Source organism: Lynx canadensis, chromosome C1 (assembly GCF_007474595.2).
Source record: "Lynx canadensis isolate LIC74 chromosome C1, mLynCan4.pri.v2, whole genome shotgun sequence".
NCBI lineage: Eukaryota > Metazoa > Chordata > Mammalia > Carnivora > Felidae > Lynx > Lynx canadensis.
Genome location: NC_044310.1, coordinates 211801454 through 211829059, shown reverse-complemented (window position 1 = coordinate 211829059; position 27606 = coordinate 211801454). Strand labels below are relative to the sequence as shown.

The 27606-nt window shown below is 39.1% G+C and overlaps 1 protein-coding gene across 17 annotated transcripts in view; it reads left to right on the top strand.

Annotated features, from left to right (window-relative positions):
- The window catches only part of TRIP12 (thyroid hormone receptor interactor 12), a 140241-nt gene that overhangs the window by 34923 nt on the left and 77712 nt on the right, over positions 1-27606 (top strand). For 9 of the 17 annotated variants that reach the window (XM_030326677.1, XM_030326687.1, XM_030326681.1 and 6 more), the window contains exons 2-4: positions 3861-4007; positions 19394-19519; positions 20368-21170. In XM_030326677.1, coding sequence (XP_030182537.1) covers positions 3910-4007; positions 19394-19519; positions 20368-21170 — 1027 coding nt within the window. In that variant the 5' untranslated portion in view covers positions 3861-3909. The remainder of the gene's footprint in view (positions 1-3860; positions 4008-19393; positions 19520-20367; positions 21171-27606) is intronic. The other 8 variants (XM_030326688.1, XM_030326686.1, XM_030326685.1 and 5 more) reach the window with 3 other exon arrangements.

The window sequence follows — 27606 nt, the reverse complement described above, 5'->3', positions numbered from 1 at the left end:
CCAGGTGTGGGGCTTGATCTCATGAACTGTGAGATCATGACCTGAGCTGCAATTCAAGAGATGCTTAACCAACTGTGCCACCCAGGTGCTCCTGAATCTTTTTTTTTTAATCTCCCTCCCTCCCCCCCCCCATCTTAATCTCTTTTCTGTGATTTTGAATTAGCAGAATTAGAGGGAAATCAGTTTCCAGAATGACTACAGTTGAAATTTCCTTGAAAGAATATCCTTCTTTAAAAATTTTAAGAGTGCATTTTTAAGTATAGATTAATATGCCGTTCTGGATTTCCTGAAAAAGTTCTATTTGCCTGAAGAGCTAAGTACTTTTCACATAAAATTCAAATGCTGTTTAACCTGAACAGTGAGTAAGTTTGTTGGCCACTTAGCTGGGAACAAAGTCATCGTGAGTTTTATAGTCGTGAACATACCCATTAGTGTTTTTATGCTTTTCCCGTTGAGGTCAGAGTCCTATATGCCATCTATTTTATTTGAATATTTTAGGATTTAATATCAGAGGTTTTATGTGATTATTTTCACAGAAATGAAGGTAGTATGTTAGAAGAGTAGGATGTTTTAGGACTTGATAGGGTTATTAACAGGTTGGACTTAAAACTTATAGTTTCAGCTTTAAGATGGAATCTTTTGGGGCGCCTGGGTGGCGCAGTCGGTTAAGCGTCCGACTTCAGCCAGGTCACGATCTCGCGGTCCGTGAGTTCGAGCCCCGCGTCGGGCTCTGGGCTGATGGCTCAGAGCCTGGGGCCTGCTTCCGATTCTGTGTCTCCCTCTCTCTCTGCCCCTCCCCCATTCATGCTCTGTCTCTCTCTGTCTCAAAAATAAAAAAAAGGTTAAAAAAAAAATTTTAAAAAAAGATGGAATCTTTTGAGTTCATACTCATTTCAGGTTCTTAAAACACAAATTATAGCTATGATATAGTTTCTATATTGGTGTAACTCACACGTGTGTGTTTTAAAATTTAGTTAATAAAATGCAGTAGGCATAAGAGTATAACAAGAAGGAAAAAATCACTGTATGGTGAAAATATTTGGGCTCTTACCTGGAGCCAGAGGAGTTCAGTTTGGTTGAAGGTGAGGTAGTGGTGATCTCCGGAAGGGATATCTCAGTGTCAGATTCAGAGGACTAGATCCTCAACAGATGGCTTGAACTTTTTTGGATTGGTAAAGGGTTGAAGTTGGTCGCCCTGGATGGTCCCTTCCAGCTTTGGATTTATTGGTAATCTGGCAGAGGGGGAGGTCCTGTATATATTTTATGTTAATCATAGATTTACTTTTTGGGGTTTCGTACTCCAGAGTTGAACAGAGCCTGGCAGCTTTCCTTAAAAAACAGTTAGCACTTGGGTAGATAACTGTCTTCTTATTTGCCACCACCCTTTCTGTCTTTAGCAAGAGTTATCTGTGAACAGGCTATGGGCTGGTAATGGTAATGGTCACCGGTACTGGTGGACAAACTCGGAAGGAGTTGGGAGTGTTGTTAAGGTGCCTTCGGTAACTGTGGGTCCGAATGACCAGTGTCGCTTCCATCCCTTTGAATGACTTAACATCCCGTGACCTACAGTGTGCATTTCAGAGCGGGAGGTAGGCTAGTGAGACCTACCAGTCTTGGTCGCCAACAGTCTTCTTTGCTTTTCAAAGTGAAGGCAGCAGTAGCTTGCTCTTCTCTTGTTTCCATGCTGTTGAGGGTCCAAGTGAAATGGCGCTGTGATGTTTGAATTAGTAAAGCTTCTCGGGCGAATCCTGAGATAGAATGGCTTTTGCTTAATTCCTGAATAGGGTGCGGTTGTTCGCGGGTGCGGTACTGCCAGGAGAGGTCTTTTAAAATGTTTCCGGTCCTTGTCCCCACAGAATCAGAATCTCTGAGGGCAGAAGCTGGGCGTTCATATTTTGACAAAACTTGTCAGGTTATTGTGTAATTAATCCTTACTTAAAAGCACTATTGATTGTGTTTATAGCAAAATTCACTGAAACTCTATCCCTAGAAATGTAAGACTCACCTTGATAGTGGTTTTTATGAAGTTTCCCCCAATGCATTATTTGGCCACAAGGGTCGTATTTATTTGCGATAAGCATCTATAGTAATAAGAGTAATAGTTAATATGTACTGAGCCCTCGGAATAGCATAGGCACCGTGGTAAGTGGTTTGCGTGGATTTGTCACTTAGTCCTCCCAACTGCTCTATGAGGTAAGTTCTTTATCCCCGTTTGGTAGACTGAAGCAGAGAAGTGTATGTACAAGGCCACACAACTTGTTGCTCGTAGAGTCAGGACTCAAACTCAGCCAGAGGCAGTTTGACTCGAGAGCCGAGAGCCGTGCATTTCAAACTACTCTGCTAGAGTGACCTACCTCATGGCTTATTGTGGTTTATTGTTATTATGGTTTATTATGGTAGATAACAACAGTGACTCTTTTCATCTCAGACCTCAGACCCCAGGTCCTCTTTCTGAAAGGCAAGCAGTATTAAGTTTGCAATGTGTAGACAATAGATAAGGATACATATGCAGTCTTTTAAATCCGCATACACACAGCCAGGAGTTTTATAGTGTTTACCCTCTAATATATCTTGGGGGAGATCTTTCCACATTGATACATGTAAATTCAGTCTTTCTCTCAGTGTTTTGTACTGTTCCCTGTTTTTTCTTTCCAAAATTGAGTTAGTACATGAGTAATTTGAACTTTCTGACCAGAGTTTATTTAGTATATTGATGATGATGTGGGCATATGTGACAGAAACCATCTTTTTCTGCTGCTGAATTGGGTCAATATGTAACTCCAAAGAGAACCCACTTCTTGTTCTAGAGCATGGAAGCTCTTAAAACAAAATCCAGTAATAGATTTAGTCGTGAGTAATTTGCATTGTCTTTGGCACTGTATCCTGTGATGTCACATGCGTTCTTTTCCCTCCCCAGTAAACAGAATGAAAGAACTCTAGTTGGAGTTTGACTGGAGGCTTAAAAATTGTGAAGATTTGATTTACACAAATTGTGGTTCTTTCTATGATGGTGATAAGGGCCTGTTTATCAGTTAACTTGATTTTCTTTGGGTATCAGCATTTTTTCTACATAATAAATTTCTAATAGAAAGTTCACATGGATTAAGAACTGTGTTTCGAGTTAAATTGTTATATTTGTGAATTATGTTCTCAATATCGTATTGCTAACAACTCTGTGGGATAGGTGATATACTGATTTCACAGAAGAGGTAAAAAGAAATCGAGAGATTAAGTGTCTTGTCCAGGGTCACAGCCAGCACAGCTAATGTTGAAATCCAGGATATCTGGGACCATTTCTTAGTTCACTGGACTTCGGCCCCTTTCTCCTCATTTCTCCATAGTGTTACAGTTTCCTTTGCATTTATGATGTCATTTGTTATTCACAGCAATACTGTGAAGTAGGCATGACATGTTGTTTATTCTGTGGCTGAGGAGTTGGAGGCTGGAGGCTCTGATTTGTACAAAGGCAGACAGACCCCTTTAATACCTGTTCTGTCACAGGACTTGAGCCAGGGTGTTTTGATGCTGGGCGTAGTGCCCTTTCTTACACACTATAAGAAATGGAGAAGCAAAGACAAATTTCTGCTTGTGCCCTGTTTTCTTTGAATTGAGAATTTCCTGGGTGTTCCATGAGAAATCTATGTTAATTTTATGTGCTGGGCTCTGGACCACATGCCTTGAATTTGGTATATTCTTGACATCTTATATGACATTAATCAGATTTCAGATAAGACAATGTAGCATCAGTTTGGCCGTATAAATTGCTGACCTGAAATTTCCCCTTCATCTTTGTTGCCCCTTATCTGGTTTCTGTGGTGTACCACATATAGCTGATAATTTTTTCTCATTTTTCTTTTCAGTGAATGGTAGTGTCTAGAAAGGGTATGTCCCTTCAAGAGAGAGGTGCCAATGTCCAACCGGCCTAATAACAATCCAGGGGGGTCACTGCGACGTTCACAGAGGAACACTGCCGGGGCCCAACCACAAGACGACTCGATAGGAGGAAGGTATGTATTGGATGGTAATTTGAAAAGTAAGTGGTGAAAAAAAAATACTTTTTAAAAACCTCATTTTGAGGACAGAAAATTAAATGGTTCACTGCAAATGGGTAATTTTTTCCTAATTTTTTGAGCCAAGTAACACAAACAAAACGAATTCAAAGCAGTTCTTTCATCATTTTCCAAATGCGCTAGGCTCAAAAAATAGTTGTCAGTCACTGACATTATCAGAAATCTGATTCAAGGGTCGTTAGCATATGGTATGTCCTGTTGTGCTTGCCCTTTCTCCTCACTCTTAAACATGCTACAGCGTGTCTTTCGATCGTTTGTGGTGCCTTTTCTTTATGCAGGTCTTTATTTACTTTATTGAAAGGAAGCTTTGTTTGTTTTAAGACCTTGAGTTCTGATAACTAGCTTTTGAGTCTTTTCCCCATCTTATTTTTTGCCAGCGTGTGGGTACCGACAGGCTGGTGAGGCAGTCTGACTTTGTGGGCCTCTCCATTCTCGTTTTCTCAGTGGTATGGTGTTTCGCAGGTTTTTCAGTTAGAGTACTTGCCTAGGGGGGTAGTGTGAAGAATCAGATGCATTCTGTGGAATGGAAAATTCCTTGTCTGATTTAGCCAGGGACTGTCATTGTATGTATAAAATACTCAGAACCTCACTTGCAAAGCCTTCCTCTCCAATCCATGTTTAGCTTGCAATAAATCATGGCAAGGTTCTGATACGATTATCTGACACAACATTTGGAGACACTACCATGTGTATATTGTCTAGCAAATTATAAAAAACTTTTTTTTTTAAATTTTTTTTTAACATTTATTTATTTTTGAGACAGAGACAGAGCATGAACAGGGGAGGGTCAGAGAGAGGGACACACAGAATCTGAAACAGGTTCCAGGCTCCAGGCTGTCAGCACAGAGCCCGACACGGGGCTCGAACTCACAGACCGCGAGATCATGACCTGAGCTGAAGTCGGCCGCTTAACCAACTGAGCCACCCAGGCGCCCCTAAAAAGCTTTTTTTAATGTTTTATTTATTTATTTATTTTGAACGAGAGAGAGCGTGAGCAGCGGAGGGGCAGAGACAGAGGGAGACACAGAATCCGAAGTAGGTCCAGGTTCTGAGCTGTCAGCACAGAGCCTGACATGGGGCTCAAACCCACGCACCGTGAGATCATGACCTGAGCCGAGGTCGGCCGCTTAACCAACTGAGCCACCCAGTGCCCCTATAAGGAAAGTTTTTAAATGTCACATGTAAGGAATATATTGAAACCGATCCTGTTGACATCAGGCTCTTTTAGTAGGTGAGCGTATGGACTTTGGACAAGGACAGCATTGTGTGAAATTACTGCCTCTGCCATTAAATGGCTACGTGTCCTTTGTTGTATCTTTTAGGACACTTCGGAGTTTTTAGTCCACGCAGTGGGGAGATCTGTTTCATAGGGCTGTTGGTTAACATCAGCAATCTGTAGTATGTTACATTGCTAGCACAATGCTTAGTGTGCAGAGTTTTGTTCTGAAATTATTTTTTGCTTTATTTTACAATCAGATTATTCGTTGGAGTAGCCACACTTTATTTTCTGTTGATTAAAAAATATCCTTCCCCCATTGTAAAGCATGGCATGTTAATTTTAGTGAATTTAGAGAATAAGAAGAGCATAAAGGAAAAAACCATAATTCCACAATCCACTTCTGACTTACGCTGTTAACACTGGCATGTTTTTCCTTCGTCTTCTTTATTGCTATATATATATATGTGTATATATATATATATATATATATATATATATATGTGCTTATATGTGCTTGTGTTTACACGTAAATAACCTGTACCAATTTGGGGGTGCCTGGCTAGTTCAGTCGGGAGAGCACATGACTCTTGATCTTGGGGTCATGAGTTCGAGCCCCATGTAGAGATTTTTTTAAAAAGCAGAAAAAAAATCAGTAACTTTTACCTTTTGAACAACTGCAGTTTTACATAGTAATACTCAGGTTCTATTTGGACTCTTGCACGTGAGTGACAGTTTGGTCTCTCACATAGTACACTGGTTCTAAAATCCACAGCGATGTTTTCAGCGCCTTTATCTTTTTCTACCCATTGGTGTTAACTATTTTATTGTATTAATGTATTTTAAAAACATGAGCAAGAAATAGAAATGGAAATGGTTAATATTAGTTATTAAGATGTATTGGTTTAAAGAACTAAGATGAAGTTGTAATCAAGATAGAACTCTTACTTATTTGTAGAATGGCACATTTTTGCTATAGTTTATTTGCTTTAAGTCTGTCAGTGATTAGTTCAGTTGGTGCAGCCACTGTGGAAAACAGTATGTAAGTTCTTCAGAAAATTAAAAATAGAATTACCATGCAGTCTAGTAATTCTCTTGCTGGGTATTTACCCCAAGAAAACAAAAACACTAATTCCAAACATGCATCCCTGTGTTCATTATAATAGCCAAAATACGGAAGCAACCTAAGCACCCATCATTAGAATGATGGATTCAGAAGATGTGGTGTATATATGTACAATGGAATATAACTCAGCTATAAAAGAGAATGAGATCTTGACATTTGCAGCAACATGGATGGACCTAGAGGGAATCATGCTAAGTGAATTAAGTCAGTCAGAGAAAGACACTACCATGTGCTTTCACTTATATGTATAATCTAAAAAAAAAACAACAAACAAACAAAAAACAGAAACAGACTCATACAGAGAACAAATTGGTAGTTGCCAGAGAGGAGAGGAGTGGGTGGCAGGATGGGGGAAATAGGTGAAGGGGATTAAAGGTACAAACTTTCAGTATTAAAATAAGTCACAGATGTGAAAAGGACAGCATAGAGAAAATATAGTCAGTAATATTGTAATATATGGTGACAGATGGTGACCACACCTAACTATGGTGAGCACCGAGTCATGTGTAGACCTGTCAAATGACTGTTGCACACCTGAAATTAATATGATTTGTCAGCCATACTTTAGTAATAACGATTTGAAAAAAAAATTGTAACTCAGTTGTGAAGGATAAGTGTAGAATTTAAAAATGTGCTTGGGAAAAAAAATGTGTTTGGAATGGCAGAAAACATGCTGAAGAAAATAAAGCAGAGTATACTTAGGGTTTTTATACTTTCATCCCTTCTCTCTTTCCATAATGTAGCCCATTTCAGTTTTTACAATTTCAACTTTCACATATCTTCAAAAAACATTTCCCCAGAAAATTAGCACACGGAGGAGGGCCAGTTCCCACCCCCCCCCCCATTTTAGAAACCCAGGATCATTTGTGTCATTTTCTGTGTCCTTAAAATTGTTTTAAAAACATGACTTTTAAAGTCTTTATGTTCCATTGTGTGGCTATACCATAATTTAGTAATAACTCTGAATAGATATATTTTTCCTCTTTTTATGTGGATAAGTGTAATTAATGACTATGACGTATAAATTTAGACTATTAGCCAAAAAAGTCTGAACCAGTTTGACTAAGAATGCAAATTTGTTCATTTGAATTTTATTTTCCCCTCTCAGCTTGATTCTTTGCTCATGATAGAATCTTGAACCTGGAAAGGACCTTTTCATCGAAGCCCAGAATGACATTGGAAGCCCTCGTAGACTGTGCTATACTAGAAGTGAACTAACCTCTAAGAAACCTCTTTCGATTTGGGGGAGACAGAGAAGATTGGGATAAATTGGGAGGGAGCAGTTACAACTGTATTTTCGTTCTCTTTAGCTGACTCCTGTTGATCAGCTTTCCTGAGTAAAATGCTGCTATTAGGCTTTTGACTCAAAAATAGACGTGGTCTTGAAAATGTATTCATAGCGGTGCAGCGTTTCAGCTGATGGGCACAAGAGCAGCCACTACAATAGTGCCCCGGTGGAGTGCTCCCGAATGTTTTTATACGCCTTCTTTTAGTAGAGACTCAGAGGAGCTCTGCTAATAAGTAGGTAACCCCTATTCTCTGAATGTGGTAGTTTGCTCAGCATTCTACAACTAGTATGTAGAGTCAGGACCTGATTTCCAACCACTTGACTCTAAGTCAGTGATTATTTTCGTCACGCCAAACTGTTTTTACTGCACAAACCGCTCAGTTCCTATGATGAAGGACTTGGAAGAGGGTATGAAGTATGTATAATGGAAAAACCTCCACTCATTCAGTTGAGGACTTCAGTAGCAGTATTTCCCTCCTAGAATTTTTAAATGCATTCATTTTTTTATTCACTGTTTTCTTTCAGACTTGCATTAGGCTCTTCTTTGCATAGTGTCCTTCCTGTGACCGGTCCTGCCCATCCCCCAAATCAAGGTCATTTACAGTTTCCTTTCTTTTTAGGAGACTAGTTTTCATTCATTCTTAAGCTAAAAGGAATTTGGATCTTTGGGATGTATTTCATATCTCCTGGTTATTTGCTCTGTTTCCCCTGTCCTCCTCTGTCCATATATTTTTTTTTTTTAATTTTTTTTTTTTTTTTCAACGTTTATTTATTTTTGGGACAGAGAGAGACAGAGCATGAACAGGGGAGGGGCAGAGAGAGAGGGAGACACAGAATCGGAAACAGGCTCCAGGCTCCGAGCCATCAGCCCAGAGCCTGACGCGGGGCTCGAACTCACGGACCGCGAGATCGTGACCTGGCTGAAGTCGGACGCTTAACCGACTGCGCCACCCAGGCGCCCCATCCTCTGTCCATATATTAACTAGACTTCCTCCTCTATTATTTTCCTTTCCGTTTCTTGTGTAGTTTTTTGGTTTATAGGTGATCTGTTCTTTTCTGTACTCTATCGGATTTTTTTAATGGAGTGAGGAAATGGTTGAATCCAGTCCTCTCCACCTGCCCAGCCCCATTAAAAAAAATTTGTCTTCAAAGTTTTAGTTATTCATTACAGAGTAAAACCTCGGTTATGAGACCTATAGGTTATAACTTTTTCTTAGCATTGTCAGAGCAGGGATTTTTTTTTTTTTAGCCAGTGTTAATTATACAGAAAGGAAATAGATTTGTGTTTCGCTTAAAAATCTATTTCAGTGGGATGGATACAGAAAAGCACAAAAATAAGTATCCGGAGATAGGTCTGTGTTAACATTTTGGTTTTTATTTGCCTTTAAAATACAGCTTAGCATGTAGCTGATTACACTATAAATATGGTTTTGGATCCTGCTTTGTTCAAAACTCAGCATCTTAACAAACATTTTCTCACATCATTACAATTTTTTTGGTAATTGTTACAAATGGCCACATGATTTACTGAACCACTATACAATGTTTTCCAGATTTACTTTTTAGTTTTTGGATAGTTAAATGGTTGTAATGGGCAAAATTTCTGCGTAGGCGTAAATGTTTGTATTTCAGGTGTCTCTCTCTTTTTTTTTTTTTTTTTTTTCAAGAGAACAGGAGCGGGAGAGGGAGGGAGAAAGAGACTCCTAAGCAGGCTGCATACTCAGTATAGGCTCCATCCCACGACCCTGAGATCGTGACCTGGGCTGAAATCAAGAGTTGGATACATAACTGACTGAGCCACCCAGGCACCCCTCAGGTGTCTCCACTTGGTCAAAGGGAGTTTTTTTTGTTTTGTTTTTTTTTTACAGTCAATTTGTTTCACATAAGTTTTTTTAACCCATTTACTTATTACCATCAGGAAAAAGAGTGCTTTTTCTCATCATTCTATTCATGTTATTTTCACTGTGCATTTTTCTGTTAATTTAATAATGAAAAAATCACATTAATTTTCTTGGTGTTTTTATACTAACAAGGTTAAACATTGGACAGATGTTCAGGTTTGAGGAATGAGATCTGAATGAAAATATTTTTTTGTTTGAGAATATTTTTTGGTATAAGCATACCAATAAGTTTGTTAATCCCCCTTTGTACCACTGTACAGGAGAACTGACCTTTAAAGCATTCAGCTGACATGAGCCCCTCTTGTCACAGTAACCCTCTTTTGTTGAATGATCTCCCTCAGTTCTTCACCCATGTGTTTTGAATGGTACTTATTCTGTTTTTGTTGTTGTTGTTTTTTAAGGTTTTATTTATTTATTTTGAGAGAAACAGAGACAGGGTGAGCCGGGGAGGGGTGGAGAGAGAGGGAGAGACCGGAATCCCAAGCAGGCTCTCCACTGTCAGTGCAGAGTCTGACGTGGGGCTCGAACTTCCGAAACCATGAGGTCATGACCTGAGCTTGAACCAAGTTAGACGCTTAACCAACTGAGCCACCCAGGCACCCCTAGTTATTCTTTTCCAACATGATCTTAACTCAGCTCTTGACTGTCCATCGCCAGCACCGGCCAGCCGTTTGCCAAAGCTGGGAGAATCTGCAACTCTCCCATCTTTCTGAGTTCATTGATGGGGCTGGGGCGGTCACATGATTCAGACTGGACGCTTTCTCTTTCCTGGTAGCAAAGAGAAGATGCGAATCTGAAGTAGCCAACTGCACATCTCCTGCGTTAGGGGAGAAGATGAACAGACAGAGAAAAACAAATATATTAGTATGTGTGTATTAAAGTTCTGTGAAGTTTCAGTCTTTTAGTTCTTGAGAGCTGTGTAGACTCTTGCCTTCTCTAGGTTTGATTGATTAGCTATTGTGTTCAATCTGGAGATGTGTGTGCATTATTTCAATCAAGCCTCTTTTGGCTTTAAGGAGTCCTGTCCTGCCTTAATGTACTTGTAAGCCCAACTCAGTGTAAGGTCGTTCTCATTCGTTTGTAGAACACCATGCTAGTAAGCCCCATGCTGGCTGGTAGTTATCAAACTGAGAGTAGAATAGCCTTTGTTATAAGCTGTTCCAACTCAGTGGGGGAAATGGGTGTGCAGGTGATTATTAGAGTCAGGTGAGAAACATTTCTAGGGATGACCTCATTGATTTGGCCTCTGAAGGCTGAATTGAAGAAGCAGTTGCAAAGCAGGTGTTACATGTCAGCTATATTTGTCTCTCTCTACTTGACACGTGGTGTCATTAGTTACAGGGCGTGGATTGTATTTGTAATTTTTTGTCACTTGTTACTTTGCTCTTAAGTGGTAGGTACTGGTATGGGCTTCAAATAAGGTTTACTTTCTTGGCATTTCTAGGCCCAGAGATAGGACTGCCTTTTATGGGAAAGGTCATGCGAAGGTGATTGACTGCAGTGAAGGAAGAACTGAAATAGGGCACGGTCGAAATGGGCTGTGTAACAGGGTGGGCTGGAGCACCCTGCCGAGGGAGCACACAGCTCAGTAATCCGTATAGGTGACAATCGAGCTGCCAGCGGACATGCCATCTTGGGTCAGCTGCAGGCCCTGCTCGCGGAGTCTGGGCACTCGGTACTCGGGTAGCATTGCTCTGACAAGAGAGCACGCTGAATTGCCCTCCGGCTCTCCAAGGCTTCCCCCACTCACGTTCCCTTGACAGAGCAAGTTATGGGGCTGCACATAACTTCCGAGTAGTTCGGCAAGTGCCCCCCCACCGTGTGTTCCGCTCAGAGGAGAAATGGGGTATTTGTAAATGGCACATTATAGCTGTCAGAGGCCCTTGAAACATTTTTCATTCTTCCTCCCATGTCTACAACAGACCCTTCGTTCCCCTCTATTCTACTTGGTGCAACATAGCCATGCGTCTGGTATATTTTCTTCATTCTCCTACTCAACCAGTATGGATACCATTTTCCTATTCTTTTTTTTTATCCTGACCTTTGCTGAGGCAGATGGAAGTTCAAGCTTTATCTTCTTTGGGAGGAGGAGAACATTAAAGAGAGACGGAGTTAATGTGGTGTGAAAATGACCTCATTGTTTCTTAGGACCAAATTGAAACCACTTTTATAAACATGTATACTAGAGTTAGCCAGGTAACTTGCTAACTTGCTTCTTTTAATAATGGTGAATCTTACTGCTGTAATTAGATACTCTTGAGTTTCAGCCACAGAACCATATTTGCATATACTTTTTCACTTCTAGTGATGCTTTGGTAATGCTGAGAAGGCCTGTCTGTCTCATCGTGCCTTTGGACAACCTTTGGAGGCAAGGTTTACAGGGTTGTGGTAGTGTGTTTTGTTTTGTTTAAGTTTCTTTGTTTATTTTGAGAAACACAGAGAAAGAGCACAAGTGGGGTGGGGGGGGGGCAGGATCCGAGGTGGGCTCTGTGACTGACAGCAGAAAGCCCAACGCGGGACTCGAACTTATGAACCATGAGTTCATGACCTGAGCCAAAATCAGATGCTTAACTGAGCCACCCAGGCACCCTTACAAGGTTGTGTTAAACACTGGCATGGTTGCCTTGGTCTGAGGAGGAACAGAAGCTACTTTATTGTAGTTGGAAGTTAGGCACAGTGGAGTGTGTGTGTGTGTGTGTGTGTGTGTGTGGGGTTTGAGAGAGAGGGAGACCGAGCATGAGAAGGGCAGGGGCAGAGACAGAGGGAGACACAGAATCTGAAGTAGGCTCCAGGCTCTGAGCTGTCAGCACAGAGCCCCATGTGGGGCTTAAACTTAAGAATCGTGAGATCATGACCTGAGCCAAAGTTGGACGCTTAACCGATTGAGCCACCCAGTTTCCCCCAACACATTGGATTCTTAATAGTTACCCGTGTTAAGTTCTTTCTTGGACCAACAGAGTAATATCTCATGTGTTTTGCTAACTTTCTTTGCAGTATAGGTATCTTGCTTTATTCACCAACTGTGAGATTTTGTTTAAAAGTCACATCATAAAAAAAAGGTCGTATCATAAGCATATTGGGAACCTGTAAGATGTCAGCTGCTGTAGATTATTTCTTATCCTTACTGAGGCTTTGCTCTGATCCTTCTGTCCCTCAATATGAGGGAATCTGATGTTCACACCAGTTTTCACACATGTTTTCTCCATATCGGAATGCATTCCTAGAAGAGTGTTAGTGTGAATGAAAAAATGAATATATACAAAAGCTTCTTCAATAGTTGAACAGCAAGTTTAGCATCACCTATGGAAGGCAGTTTTTTGGTAATAGGGAAAGCAAAAGAAAGCAGGAGGTCTCCTTTTTTGACATCTTTTCTTCCATTTTTCTCACATATCATCTGTAAAACCTTAAGCCATTTAATCTGACATGTATACAATTAGGGACAGAGGTACCAGCTCTGAAGCTGAAGGAAAAAACTTCATAGCTATGGATATAGGCCTTTTACTTTTCCCCCTGAGTCCCTAGGTACAGCTGCCAGGTTTCAGATTGAGAGAGTCAGAATACCTGGGCTCAGTTGTACCTTTCCTTGCCTAGGGACTGGGTGATTTTGTGCAAGCCTCATTTCCTACATCTTTAAAATGGAAATAGACCTGCCTTTAGTGTCATCTGAGAATTAAGTTGGATAACACAGTTAAAAAAATTAACGTTTATCGCAGTCATACCTTTAAATGTATGTGTTCTGGGGGTGGTCTTAATAAGTTTTACTCAGTTATAAAAGCCAGTCTAGCTATGAAATACTCAATACTGCATCACTCATCTATCACTAATGACTAATTTACTTTGGATTATCTTAGTTTTTATACTCCTTACCCAACTACTTTGTAAAATGGTGGTGGTGGTGGGGGGAAACGGTGCAAGTATAATGAGCTGTATGTTCCCTTTTGTGGGCCGTCTTTTTCCACAGTTTTAATTACATGCAGTCCTTCTGCCTTGTTCTTGTTACACAGTGAAGTAAGTACTTCTGTTTACTCACCTGTCCTTAGTATACCCTGGGTAGTTGAACATACAGAAATGTTGCTTTTGCCTCACTGTTTCCAACTCTTGTCAGTCTCCTAGTGCCAACCTTACTAAGGACAAAATCGAGATCCTTTGACAAGGCATTTAAACCCTGGCCTGTCCTTTCAACCTTGTTTCCTAATGTAGCTCTGTGCTCCGGGAAATTCATATCATTTGCCAGGTGCCATGTGGGTTTCATGTTTTCCTGCCTCTGCCTTTCCCTACACTCTGCGCTTGACTCGAACATTCTTTTTCTTCAGCTTTTCGTTCTTCGGGGTGTGGTTTAAATGCCATGTAGTCTATAAAGCCTATATTCTCCTCCTAGAAGTAATTTTTCCCTTGGTTGAGAACTTAATAGCATCTGGTAGATCACTTTGTTTTATGAGGCACTGACCTCTTTGAGGACAGGAACTAGACTGTGTGTTATCCATATTTATATGCCTTGTCATGACTTGCATATATTTGAGTTGGCAACCTTGACAAATCTGTTGAAATGAGTAGTTTGTTCCAGTAGTTCTCAACTCCGTCCTGTCCCATCTAGTGCTCCCTCCCACTCTGTAATGTGTATCATATAATGTAAACCTCTTTATTATGATGCCCCTTTTGTTTATCAGTTGTTTCCCTTCTACTTGTTTATTTTTACATTACGTTTTATATATTTAGAAGCACTTTATGTTTCTAAACTGTTTAGACGGATATTTTGTGTTTCTTAATTCATTTCAAGATCATAAATAAGATCTCAGTAGGTAAATGCTTGGGTGCCTTGACACAAGATGGCACTGTTTTCAGACGCTTGCATCTGCATCTGAATTTATTGAATGTGACAGCTACAGGAACATGCTTAAATGCCATAAGCAGCATTTTCTTTGTAGACTTCTTCAGAATGATACATGACCCGTGGTAGAGCTGCCAAAAGGTAATCTTCTGTTGATTCCCGTGGATAACTGCAGAAATGGTATATAAAAACCATGCAAAACGAATAGAAGCCGAGAAGTTATGAGCATCTATTTTACCTATATCATGGCCAGATTTCAAGTTTTCTCCCAAGGTTTTCATGTATTACCAAGGCTACTTGCGGTCTGGGTCATGGGACAGTCTTTCATGGGGTCCTGCTGTTCTGTATACTTGCATGGCTGGCATCTTTTACCTCTAGGTCCACACTCGCTAAATGGCAGTAACACCCTGTTCCCTAACATGTTTTCAAAATGTTCCCTAGAGGGGAGAGCCAGTGATGTTTAAAACATTATTTTATGAGATAAATAAGGAGTTCTTTACCGTAAATTACAGAATCCATTAGGCTGGCATTTTTGCCATAACTAAACATGGGAACACTGGTCAGACTAATCAGCTTCCATTTTGTGATCAGAATAGAAAAACAGTGCATTTTGCTGAGAACATTAGTGAGCTTTTTGTTTAAAGTGCTTTAACTGAACTTTCCAGCCTGATGATTGCAAATCAGTGACTTATTTAAAACATGCATTTAATTTATGAACATTATAAACAAAGCATTTAATTTTCAGAAGACAAAATTATGTTAATTGTGTATATAAAATATAAAGGCATAAAAATGCATGTGTGTCTGTATACACACAAAAAACATTTGGAGATTTAATGAAGCCCCAAATAATTTGTTTGGTAGTATGTACATGTATTTGAATTGTGAATATGTCTGGCACGAAAAGTAATTTCAGACAAAATTTAAGACGTGATGTATTAACTACTTGTAACTAGCCACTCATTTTATCTACCATTAAGAGAAGAAGAGCTCTTTGATACAAGATTTTGCCCTTTCTTAGATGCCCTCTGGATTAGAGATGGTTTTTAACCCTTTGGACTACCAACTATTTTAATAAATAGCAGTAAAAGTAAATTAAAGTATCTAGAAAGGGGCAATCACTATGATTTTCCTAAAAGGCAACAAGAGGCATTTGAGTCTTGTAAGCACATAACCCAGAGTTGATTGGTCTGTTCTCTTGTCAGCTGGGTTTGTTTAATGTGATCTGGCCCTTATACACTTGCTAAATAGGGAAATGATGTCAATATAATGTGGAAGCACTGTTGGCTCATAGGCAGTATTTCCTCCAGTGGTAATATATGGACTGAAATGGGATAGCCTTTCAATTAAAGTGGAAGATTTGGTTATTTATGAAGATCTTATGAAAAAGCTTAAAAATCTTACAGAAATGATTTAAAGAATTCATTTGCAGGAAGTGCTATTTCAGTGACTTCTAGAACCACCACACTTTGCCTGGTTAAACACTCTAAGGAAGCTCAAAACCATTTACTCCTGTATTTATAAAGGAAGAAAATGAGAAAAAGGAATGTCTCCCCCGGAATTGTATTTTTTTAATTTTGTTGAAGCTGGTCTTAAGAGAAAATGTCTAAAAATTCACACTCGAAAGGAGAAAGCACAAATATAAGATCCCAAAGAGTGGACCAACTGTGATTATTTGGTGCAAATGTTAGGGGAGATTTAATCTTTAAAGTTGGTGATGTTTTTGTTAGGAATGTGATCATAAAATAACATAGGTTTGAGTGCACTATGCCTAATCTTATTTTCACCATTAGCCCGATTATTTTTAGATTTTGCAGAAAGTGAGCTTTTTCCTCAGGAATATCCATAGGATGATATAAAAGCTCCTGAACATACACACCCACCCATTTATCTGCCTATCCTTGGGTTGTATTTTACTAAATGGGCTCTTTCTGGTGCTATCAAAAAGATTTTGTCATGAATTTTACTGTGTTATTCTTGCAAATTTGATTTATCGTGGATATAAATTTTACTGGGTCTTAGATTATGCTTTTTAATAAAGATTAATGTTGAGCATTAAGGTCTGATAAAGCAGGAAGTTGTTGAAATGAGCTAAAAGGCATCAAGGCTTGTTTAGTGCTGAATACTGTGATATTCTGATTGGGTATGCTAGATTAGGTGTTATTATTTTATGGAGATTTACTTTACAGTATTCTGAGCTTTAGTAATTTATAAATGGGCATAATAAAGCAGAGCCCCACTTTGGGAGGCCCCATATTGTCTCTTTATGGTACCATCTGTTTGCTTACTCTCTTGTGGTAAGCCAAGGACTGGCATGCTATGTATGACCCATGGGACATATCCAGCTTCCTGCCTGTTTTTGTAAATAAAAATTTGATTGGAACATAGCCCTGCCCATTTATTTACATATTGCCCACAAAGCCATAAGTACTATCCTTTACAGAAAATGTATTAAGCCCCTCTTAAACAATAGGCAGAAGAACAGTAGCGATCAGTATTTTGTATCTTAAAATATTTTTAACCAGGCCTCAGTGAGACTGTTGCCCTTAATTTTAGGAAAGGTGCAGTCAGATCATTGTGGGCGTTGTTGTATTTAAGCTAGTTTTGTGAGTTTCACTTTCTAAGATGGGTGGATTTTTTTTTTTCCTTTTGTAATCTAATGTTGAGCATTGAACTGATAAATTCTTTAGTTCCTTGAAGGTGTGAGTAAGGACAATAGAAATTCAGGAGTTAATTTAAGTCGCTGTAAAGTTAGATGTATTTAAGATCAGGGAACAATTTATTTACTGTACAAAGAGGAGGACAGCTACTTCTACACCACTGTAGGCATTGGGTTAATGTTGGTCAAAATCTGTTGACAAAGAGAATGAATTCCCTTCCTCTTTTGACACTTAACTAGGAATATGTTAATGATTCACATTTTTTAAGATTGCCATTTGAATATTTAAGTGAACGTGATCACAAAGTAGTCTAACTTTAGACTTTAAAGTTTTCTTTTAAAATGATTTTAAAATTATAATCAAGGAACATAGCAAGGGGTATTTTAAATTTTATAATGAAGTAGAAATTGTGATTTAGTTAAAAAATCAATCCTTAGCAAACTTTACTAAAATAAGAATGTAGAGAACTTGAATGACATAATTTATAAGTATTGTTCCATGGATATTAAATTGTACACCCTGAAAACAGAACATACCTTTTAAAAAGTAATTATGGGATGATTTGAAAATTTACTCATTTTATTTCTTTCTTTCCTTTTTTTTTTTTTTTTTTTATATACAACTCTCAGATCTGTTAGTAGAAATGTAACAAAACCAAAAGCAGTTCCCAGAAATTAAATCTCTATATTAGGAAACCCATGGGTTAAAACAAAATTTCACTCTGCATTGGAAGACTATTTAGGAAAAATGCACAAACTAAATCACAGTGGATAAATCTTACAAGGTTCAGCTTGGCTACGCAGAAAAAATATTAAGTAGCTTGAAAAATACTTGTATTCATTACTACAGTCACTTGAAAAGACTAAGCCCACAAGACTAAGACACTTGAAAAGACTAGCTTAGAGTTTTTTAGTAGTTGACCTATTCTAGTAAGTCTTTGGAAAGTTCTAGTCTATCATTTATTAGAATCTTAAAAATGAAAGTGGTATTATGGATCCAAACATATTTCTTTTTTATTGAGAAGCTAATTTCATATCTTCTTTCAAGAATCCAGTATTGAACTCTTCTGAAAAAATGGAAGAAAAAAAATAAGAGACGAGAAACCTTAGAGCATCTTTTTGAAGAAATGGTGGAACTTGTATGATATGTTAAGAACTCTGTGGCATTCTTACAGATTCAATTAGAATCATCATGTGAGGTTTCAGTGACTGATTTATAAGTTCCTTTGAGATGATGTTAGAATTAAAACCTTTGAAAGATTTTTTTTTTTTAACAGAGTAAACAGCTTTGGTATTAATGAGACTTTGTTATTCTCATTAGAATATGCTCTTTTATGTTCCTTATATGAAGGATGGGTGTTGTCTGTGAATTACAATAGTTGCATCTGTTACGTTAATACCCCTCACCTCTGTAACACCAGCTTTTCTGGGTATATATTAATGCATGCTCTCTCTTTATTGCTTATGTAAATCTAATGTAATCATTGCCTGAGGTTAAAAAAAAAAAAACCTAACCGCTGAAAAACAGTTTATTCATGTCCTGCAAACTTGTTCTTAGAACAATGCTGGCACAAGAATATGTCTTATTATAAATATAACCTAACCATATATCAGTAATGGAATCTTTTGAACGTGTTTGGAATATTTTGTGGTTAATTCTTTATCTCTTTCTCTAGGACTTGGTTTTTGTTGTACTTTTTTTTATTGATTAGTACATTACATTCTTAGCAAATATCACTCTATTGATTTCATGTAAGTTTATTTACTGTTGAGTGCTTCTGATGATTTTCTGTGTAAAGTCTGTTTGAGAATTGATTTCATCTGTCTCTGCATTTACTGTGCTAACCTGAATTCTACAAATTGGGAATCGGCAGCATTGTAGGGATGGGTCACAGACTGCCTCTTCCCCAAAGCTTTTAAGCTGTTATACTCACGTTATCTATTAAAAGTAGGGTTTAGATCTAAAGTCTGGATTTGTGCTTTGCAAAAATTTAGCATATGTGAATTTGCAGTAAAACTGTTGAAAAATTCTTTGTTGCTTAAGTAACTCTAATATTGCTACTCAGTCATGAAAAGTGGTAATAAGATTGATTTAACTCTTGGGTATTGAGTCGGTTCTAAGGCAAGTTTTTTTGCAAGGGTATTTGGTAGAGCAATAACTTAGTTTTGGAAATATTTGGGAAAAGGGTAGTCAATAATGAAGAATTGGGAGGCTTTTTAAAAAAATGAAAACATATTTCACTTTCAGTGCTGTGTTTGCATCTCAGTGTCCTGATAGATTTCTGTTTTGATTTTCTGCTGACAGGTCACATTTAGGGCAGGCAAAACATAAGGGATATAGCCCTCCTGAGAGTAGAAAATCTAATTCTAAGGCACCCAAAGTGCAGTCTAATACTACTTCTGAACTGTCAAGGGGACACCTTTCTAAAAGGTAAATCTTCACATTGCTTGTACATTTTCAAGGCAGAATTATTTGCATTTGAATCATTGCATAATATTAAAATTTAGCGGGTTATCCCAAAATGTTGTGATAGGTATTTTCATTGTTCCCTGAATGTAACTTTGAGGGTTAATAGTTGATTATCTTTGCAGTGATGTCAGTGCAGCGGACTCTAGACAATGCAGTTTTGCCCTTGCTTAGAGAACCTGTTTGTTTAACAAACTTTTATAGGCATCCGAAATGCCATTTTACCTCCCCCCCCCCCCCCCCCCGAAACCCTTAGGTTTTTTATTGTTTTTTATTGGCAGAGCCAAAGGTCATTGATTTCTTAAGATTTAATTGGTAGGAGTCTTTTAGAAAGGAGTAACACAATACTATAAAACTTTCTTGCCTTCATTTGCATACGAAAGTGCATACATTAATGGTTATTTAAAGCTTTGACAAAGAAGTTGTATTTAGGAATAGAGCATCAGTATTCTAGCTTCAACTGGTTCTAAGCATTCTTTTTCTTGTAAATTTAATTCATGTTTTGTGATTGGGGGGGTTAGTATCAGTAATCTTTGGGCTGAAGAAATGCCCTGATCTAATCAAATATTTGATCATGTCATCAAATATTTAGCCATTTAAAGTTACACCTCCCCCCCCCCCCCCCACTGCCCCCAGTTTTGAACCATTTGAAAACCTGTATTTATTAAGCCCTGGACTCAATCAGGAAAACTTTTGCACCTTTTTTTATTTTTAAAGCATTTATTGCATAGATTTGAGAAGTTAATAAGTATTATAGGACAGGTTTAATGATGGCCGGCCGATACTAACTCTCTTCTTATCTACCCTGTCAGAAGCTGCAGTTCATCATCTGCTGTCATAGTTCCACAACCAGAGGATCCAGACAGAGCCAATCCTTCAGAAAGGCAAAAAACGGGGCAGGTGCCTAAGAAAGACAATTCTCGAGGAGTGAAACGCAGTGCTAGTCCAGACTACAACAGGACCAACTCTCCCAGCTCTGCCAAAAAACCGAAAGCACTTCAGCGTACTGAATCCCCCTCAGAAACGAATAAGCCACATAGTAAGTCAAAGAAGAGACATTTAGACCAGGAGCAACAACTGAAATCTGCACACTCGCCATCGACAAGTAAGGCTCACACCAGAAAGAGTGGGGCCGCTGGCAGTTCACGGAGTCAGAAAAGAAAGAGGACAGAGAGTTCTTGTATAAAGAGTGGTTCTGTGTCTGAGTCCACTGGTGCCGAAGAGCGATCTGCAAAACCCACCAAGCTGGCTTCAAAATCCGCCGCCTCGGCCAAGGCTGGGTGCAGCTCCATCACTGATTCTTCCTCTGCCGCCTCTACTTCCTCCTCCTCTTCCGCTGTTGCCTCGGCCTCCTCCGCCGTGCCACCAGGGGCCAGGGTGAAACAAGGAAAAGACCAGAACAAGGCCAGGCGTTCCCGTTCAGCATCCAGTCCCAGTCCCAGAAGAAGTAGCAGGGAAAAGGAACAGAGTAAAACTGGTGGCTCTTCAAAATTCGATTGGGCTGCTCGTTTCAGCCCTAAAGTTAGCCTTCCTAAAACCAAACTGTCTCTTCCAGGGTCTTCTAAGTCAGAGACATCAAAACCTGGCCCTTCTGGATTACAGGCCAAATTGGCAAGTAAGTGGATGGCGACATCTCTCTTTAAAATGAAATGTTTCTTGGTTTGTCAGAAGTGACTATGCTTTCAAGGTAGTCAGATTTGTTTTGCTTTTTTTCCGGCCTGAGGCAGTCTCAGGTTTATTACCGGATCTGTTTGTAACAGTGCATAATAATTGATGCTGCCTTTAGTTTGAAGGAAACCGGTAAGAAATGCTGCCTTCTTATTATTACTAAGTGGTCACATTTTAGTGCCTGTGTCTTTCTGCTTATAGTTCTTAAGTTATTTCCTGTTATCAGGGCAGGACATCAAGTTGGATTTTCTATAAGCAGACCAGAAAGTTATTTCAGTTATGAGTCGCTTTGGACCATGATCAAAAATCACATGGTGGGTTGTGTTTTGGGGATGATACATTCTTGATGTATGGAAATACTGAGTGAGCTAAGTTTTCAAAATAAATGTATCCTCGTATAAATTAAGCCTTATTCACATGTCCTGTTTTGTGGCCTTGAAGGAGTCTGGTCTAAAGATGAATACCTCTTATGTTCCCTACACTGGCTTTGTTTTGTCCCACATAAATGGGAAAGAGTGTTGCCCACTTGAACCGCGGAAGAGAGCTAACATTCGGGAATAATACATTTCAAGCAGAGAAACAAACTAGATGGGAGATAGGGATCTTGAGGCACTTTTCTCTTTCTCTTTTTGTCAAAAGGCTTCTTCAGGGAAGCCAAATGTTCATGTCATTAGAATGATTAGGACTGGTGGCGGCCCTCTTCAGTTACATGATTGCTGTCACACTGAAGGGTGTTCTTTTCTTTTTCCTATTTTGAGAAATCTAAAACACACAAAAGAATGATATAGCCCTTATGTATAGTTTTTTTTAAGCATTTAATTTTTGTAGTATTTATCCAGGAAGCTTGCTTTTGACCATCTTTTTTTTCCTTGCCCTCATAGAACATTTTAGATTTATATTTTGATAGGGCTAGAACCTTTTCTTGGTTCTTGACAATTCTATATAGCGTGCTAGTATTCTTGTCAAAGTTTAGCTAATATTGAATCAGCCTAACCTAATATTGAATCACAGCCAATTGTCAGCACTGTTTCCTTTAACCCTACTATCTGTACTTTCACTTGATTCAATATTAGCTGAACTGTGATAGGAATACTAGTAGGCACCACATAAAATCTTGTCTTTAATCTGTACCATAGGGTTATTGTGAAAATAACATCTTTTACGTTGCAGCATTTTGTTCAGTTTGGCATTTTATTTTAATTTTTTAGAGTTTATTTATTTTGAGAGAGAGTGCATGCGGGGGTGTGGGGGAGAGCCAGAGTAGAAGGAGAGAATCCCAAGCAGGCTCTGCTCTGCCAGCTCAGAGTCTGGCATGGGGCTCAATCCCACAAACTGTGAGATCACGACCTAAGCCAAAAATCAAGAGTTAGATGCCCAACCGACTGAGCCATCCAGGCACCCCCATTTTAGTATTTTAAATACACCTTACATCTGTCTAAAATCTTTTGAATTTCAAGGTACAGATACTGGATTAAGATTAAGATTGGTATCTTGAGGGGCACCTGGGTGGCTCAGTCGGTTAAGCATCTGACTTCAGCTCAGGTCATGATCTCACAGTTTGTGGGTTGGAGCCCCACATTGAGCTCTGTGTTGAGAGCACAGAGCCTGCTTGGGATTCTCACTCTCCCCTTCTCTCTCTGCCCCTCCCCCCACAAAATAAACCTTTAAAAAAAAAAAAAAAGATTGGTATCTTCAAGTCAAAAGGGAATTAAAAGCCAGGTAAAAAAGGGCACAGCCAACTGTCCCGTTGGACCTGCCAAGGTTTTCTAGGTACTCGGAGTTAGCTTATCCCTTTTATACCTCTTCTTCTCTGTTTTTAAGGAAGTAGAGAAGTGTGAGAGTGTGTGTGTGTACACATGTACATACGTACGTACCCATTGTAGTAGCTGCGTGACCTCCACAGCCATCAGGCCAGGTTGAGTGTGTGGCATGTTCAGTGGAATTCACTTCTCCACTTCTGCTTTCCAATTGGCTTTACTTAAAGTGCTTACCACTTTCAGCTCTTTTTTCTGGGGAGTCCAGTGCAGGGTGAGTTCAGATTGTTCTCGAGTGTCATGTCCTCAACTCTTCTTGGTCACTCGTTTTCTTTTCTTCAGTCTGTTAACAGGAGTTTTCAAAGAAAACCCAGCCCCCGGTGGGTTGTCCTTGGTTTCTCTAAGTGAGAAAGCCCTGAATGTCCTGTTGCCACCTACCCCTCTGCTGTAATAAAACAGTCTATGAAACTCACTCTGCACGTGGTCACAAACGAAGTAGTTTAAAACTCCCCTTGGATTATCTTCCTCAGTTTCACAAAATCCCTATGTGTTGTATGGTCACAAATACCACTTTCCCATTTTCACTACCACTACCCTAGTTCTGAGCCCTACGCTGTTGAAACAAGAGAAGGTGCAATTCCTTGTCATCTGATAAGTACGAGGTATTTTACATAGGCCATCCACTTACTTTTTTTTTTAAAAATGGTGCTTAAGGATAGTTATTAAGGAAATGTATTTCATGAGGTGAGAACTTGCACGGGTAACGTGTCTCACAGATGGCAGAGCAGCGATGGGAAGATGGAGGCTACGCATGACTTGAAGCCACTGCTTCTCTTTGCCGCTTCCTTTTCAACCTTGGGAGCTCTGTCTTGTGCTGATACGCCGTGTTTTGGGTCGTTAAGAGACGTTAAGGTCCCAGAGGAGACGAAACCCAGTTTGATCCTTCTTTACTGGGATTGATTCATCTTCAGAGGAGAATGTTGTGTGAACCCAAGGATTTATATCCTACCATTCACTACAGATTTGTTGATTTTCAAATAGGTGAAAATCATTTCAGAACAAAATAGTAGGGAATATTTATGTGTAATGTTCTTACAAGTGCCTGATAACTTGTAAATAGTTTACACGGATCATGTCGTTTACTCCTCATCAGCCCCGTGTGGCAGATACTATTCTTACAGGTAAGGAGACTCAGGGACAGTGGTCAGGTTGCCTGCCCAAGGTCACAGAACTTAGAAGTGATAGAGCCAAGAGTGAAACCCAGGCCATCTGGTTCCAGAAATCAGTCATGACACTGGAAGCATAGGATTGAGTAGATTGGGTGAGCTAAATCTAGGAAGGCTTCTTGAAGTCAGACAGGGCAGGGTGGATTTTAGGCATGATTACGTGTGTCACTTTGGGAAAGAGTTCGTAAAGTAAGAAGCAATACTGCGATAGAATTGACAGTACTTGGTAATTTTACTTAAGAACATAGGGGCAAAGTAAGGTAGTTTTGGGGGATCTCTTGAGTTTCAAGAAATGGCATTTTGGGGATAGTGAACTCTTCTTATACAGGTAAAAACCCTGGGTTTGAATTCTAGTTCTGCTCTTTTATCAGCTGGCAACTGTGGGAAAGCTCGTCATCTTTTCCTTATAAATGGGCATAATCGTTTATTCGAGGAATAAATGAGCAGACTTAGCATAGTGCTTATTAGTATATGAGATGCGTTATAGAATTTAGAGTGTACACTAGAAGTTGAGTGTCTTAAGTGTCTTAAGACAGAAAACATATTCAGCAACCTTTTGAGAATGAAGGACTGATAAATCCTAGCCTGTGATCAGTTTAAAGCATAGCTATTTTTAAATTTGGAAGGTCTTGATTTAGTTATAGTACTTCTTCATAGTTTTGTGTGTTTGGGCCGATCATTCGGCTATAGTTACAGTAGCAGCCTAGCCCCTGATGTTATATGTAAAACAATATTCTTGTGAAGCATCAATAGAAGAATGTAAAAATAACTTTGTAAAATTAACGTGCCATGCAAACATATAAAATGGTGACTTGAGAGTTACTGCCGTATATTTGAAGGGCTCTTTATGCATGAGGAATCCCCCCCCCGCCCCCCCCTGCACGTCAACCTGGGGACAAGATTAGATTCAGTGGGTAGAGGTTGAGAGGCAGATTTCTGATTAGTGTATCTCGGGGAACCAGAATCTGCAAGTTGCCCGAAAAATGGAGTAGACCACTTTGTGAGATAGAAAGCATTCCAAGTTGGGTAGTTACCTGTTTTCGTCAACTTGTTAGCATTCAGTGAACCTGTTAATTAGAATATGGTATGTTTTCTTAGGTAAAGGCTCACTGATCTGATTGGTCAGTAAAACTTCATGGATCAGTACTTACGTGATACTTTGTGAAAACTCATTTCCCACAGCCAAATACTACTCCGGGAGATGGAGCATACGCGTTAACACATCGAAGGCTGTGAGAAACCTCATGGTAACTTCTGCTTAACCTCGTAGTTTACAGATTTGCCTGACCACAGGTCATTACCTCGGGAGACAGCAGTAGTCCAAGGAGCACCTTTGGGAAATGATACAATACATTTAGTTGGGACACTTAAGCAAGAAGACCTTTCCCAATGTGCTGGTTCGGCAACTGTTCACAGACTGATGGGCAGGTTCCTGCTGAGGAATTAGAGTTGGCAGGAGAACTAGTGAAACAGCTACTTTTGTGATGGGCTTCCCAAAGCCTTGTGGCTTGCCAGCTGCAACTGATCAAAATAGCTCAGTGGCAAAGGTCACACACTGTATCAGTTGGTTGAAGTCTTGAGAATGCCCCAGAAAGGATAGTGTTACGTGACAATTTTTAATATGCATTAGGAAATTATTCTTGCTCTGTGTTGTTAAACGTAAGCAAACAGACCTTCTCAAAATTTACGTAGCGTAAATGTATAACCAGTGGGGCAATGTAATGACTCAAATGATTTTGGAAAATATTTTATATCTTAATGTATCTCCAAATGTTTTTACAATTATTAATGGCTTCAAGATCTATTTTGCTAATTTGCCTTTTTAAGCTAAATTTGAAATAATAGGACTGTTTCAAAGTACGTGCTGAGTGTAGTAGGTGATGGATGGCATAGAAATGTAAGAAAGTTTGTGATCAAAATCTGGGCTGTTACGGAACTTCTTTATGGAAAAACGTAAAGATATTTCTAGTCTGATATGTCTGTTTGCAGATCTGGTTTCCTCTCATTAGTTAAGTGGACACCATGTGCACATTATTAATAACGTAGCAGCAGTTACCAGCTTATTTCCAGCTTGAGTTTTCTACTCTTCTGGTGCCTTGCATGCAGCCTGTGGCCATTATTAGAACTAGACAAGAACCAGGCAGATGCAGAATTCTGGGAAGGTAATTCGGTCTAGATCAGGACTCTACCGTCAGCCCGAGACTGAGACATGGTGCTTTGCACCTCCAGCCTGGAAGGAAGAAATAAGAATGAGTTGAGAAGGAGAGAATTTAAGAGTTACACTCTTGGTTTCACCTAGAGTCTTATAGGGTCATACATGCCGAGCTTATATAATTAAATTATTTTTCCACCTCCTGAGGTGTTGGCTGAGGAGCTTAAAGGGAAAAGAATGAAGTGGTGACAGTTTTCTATATGGTAAGACAGCTGTTGAACTAATTTGGCAACTTAACACTGTAATAATTCTAGTATGTAATTACTTTGAAAAATCACCAATGGTTCCTAATAATTTTTAGGCTTTAAAAAAATTAAATTAGGAAAATGAGTTGCCAAATTTAAGAACATTGAGTGGAAACAAGTATCATCAGCTTCTTTGTTGAGAAGGCTTTGTTTTATTTTACCCAGTGAATTTTAACCAACCATGGTATGTATTTTTGTATGCCACGTTAGAATAAGAATTATTTTGGTCAGATTACTTTTTACTGAAGTTACATATAAATTGATTAGGAAAAAACAGTCTTCCCGCCACATTGCCCTTCCCCATTGGATTATTTTGGTATCTATTTCCATGTGTTTGGATTATGTACTCATGTTTATTTATTTGTTGCTTTTCTCCCCCCTCCAACGTGTGCTCTGTTACACACCCTTTATGAAAGTTACCGCACCTCTGTACCCACCAAGCACATACTGCATACACTTCCCATTTGCCCCGTCATGATCAGTGCCTGATGTTTGTATGGAGACAGAAATGCCATTTACAGTCGTGTCAGAAGGGTTCCTTTCTTAAATATTTTTGTTTTTCTTGATTTAAATAATTATTTTGTTGATGTTGTTTTCCTTTTCTGTGAACCCATTACTCCAAACTCTTTGCTAATTGTCTAAATCTTTTTCAAGCTGTCTACTTGTGTTTGTTAAATTTTCCTAAAGAAATAAAGTCTCCGGATGGCTGTTCTTTTATGCCTGTGCACTGTTTTTATTTAGCCAGGGTATTTTCTTCAGTCTTTGGTTTCTTCAGTCTTTGGTTTAGTTTTCTGTTAATAGATCCCACATCGTCTTTCCTGGATTACTATTTTGTGTGATGGAACCTCACTTCCACTTGCTTTCTAAGAAAACGTGCGTACAAGATTTTTAAAGGCCTTTTATTTATTGATTTTTCAGATCTTGAATGTCTGAAAGTATATTAACC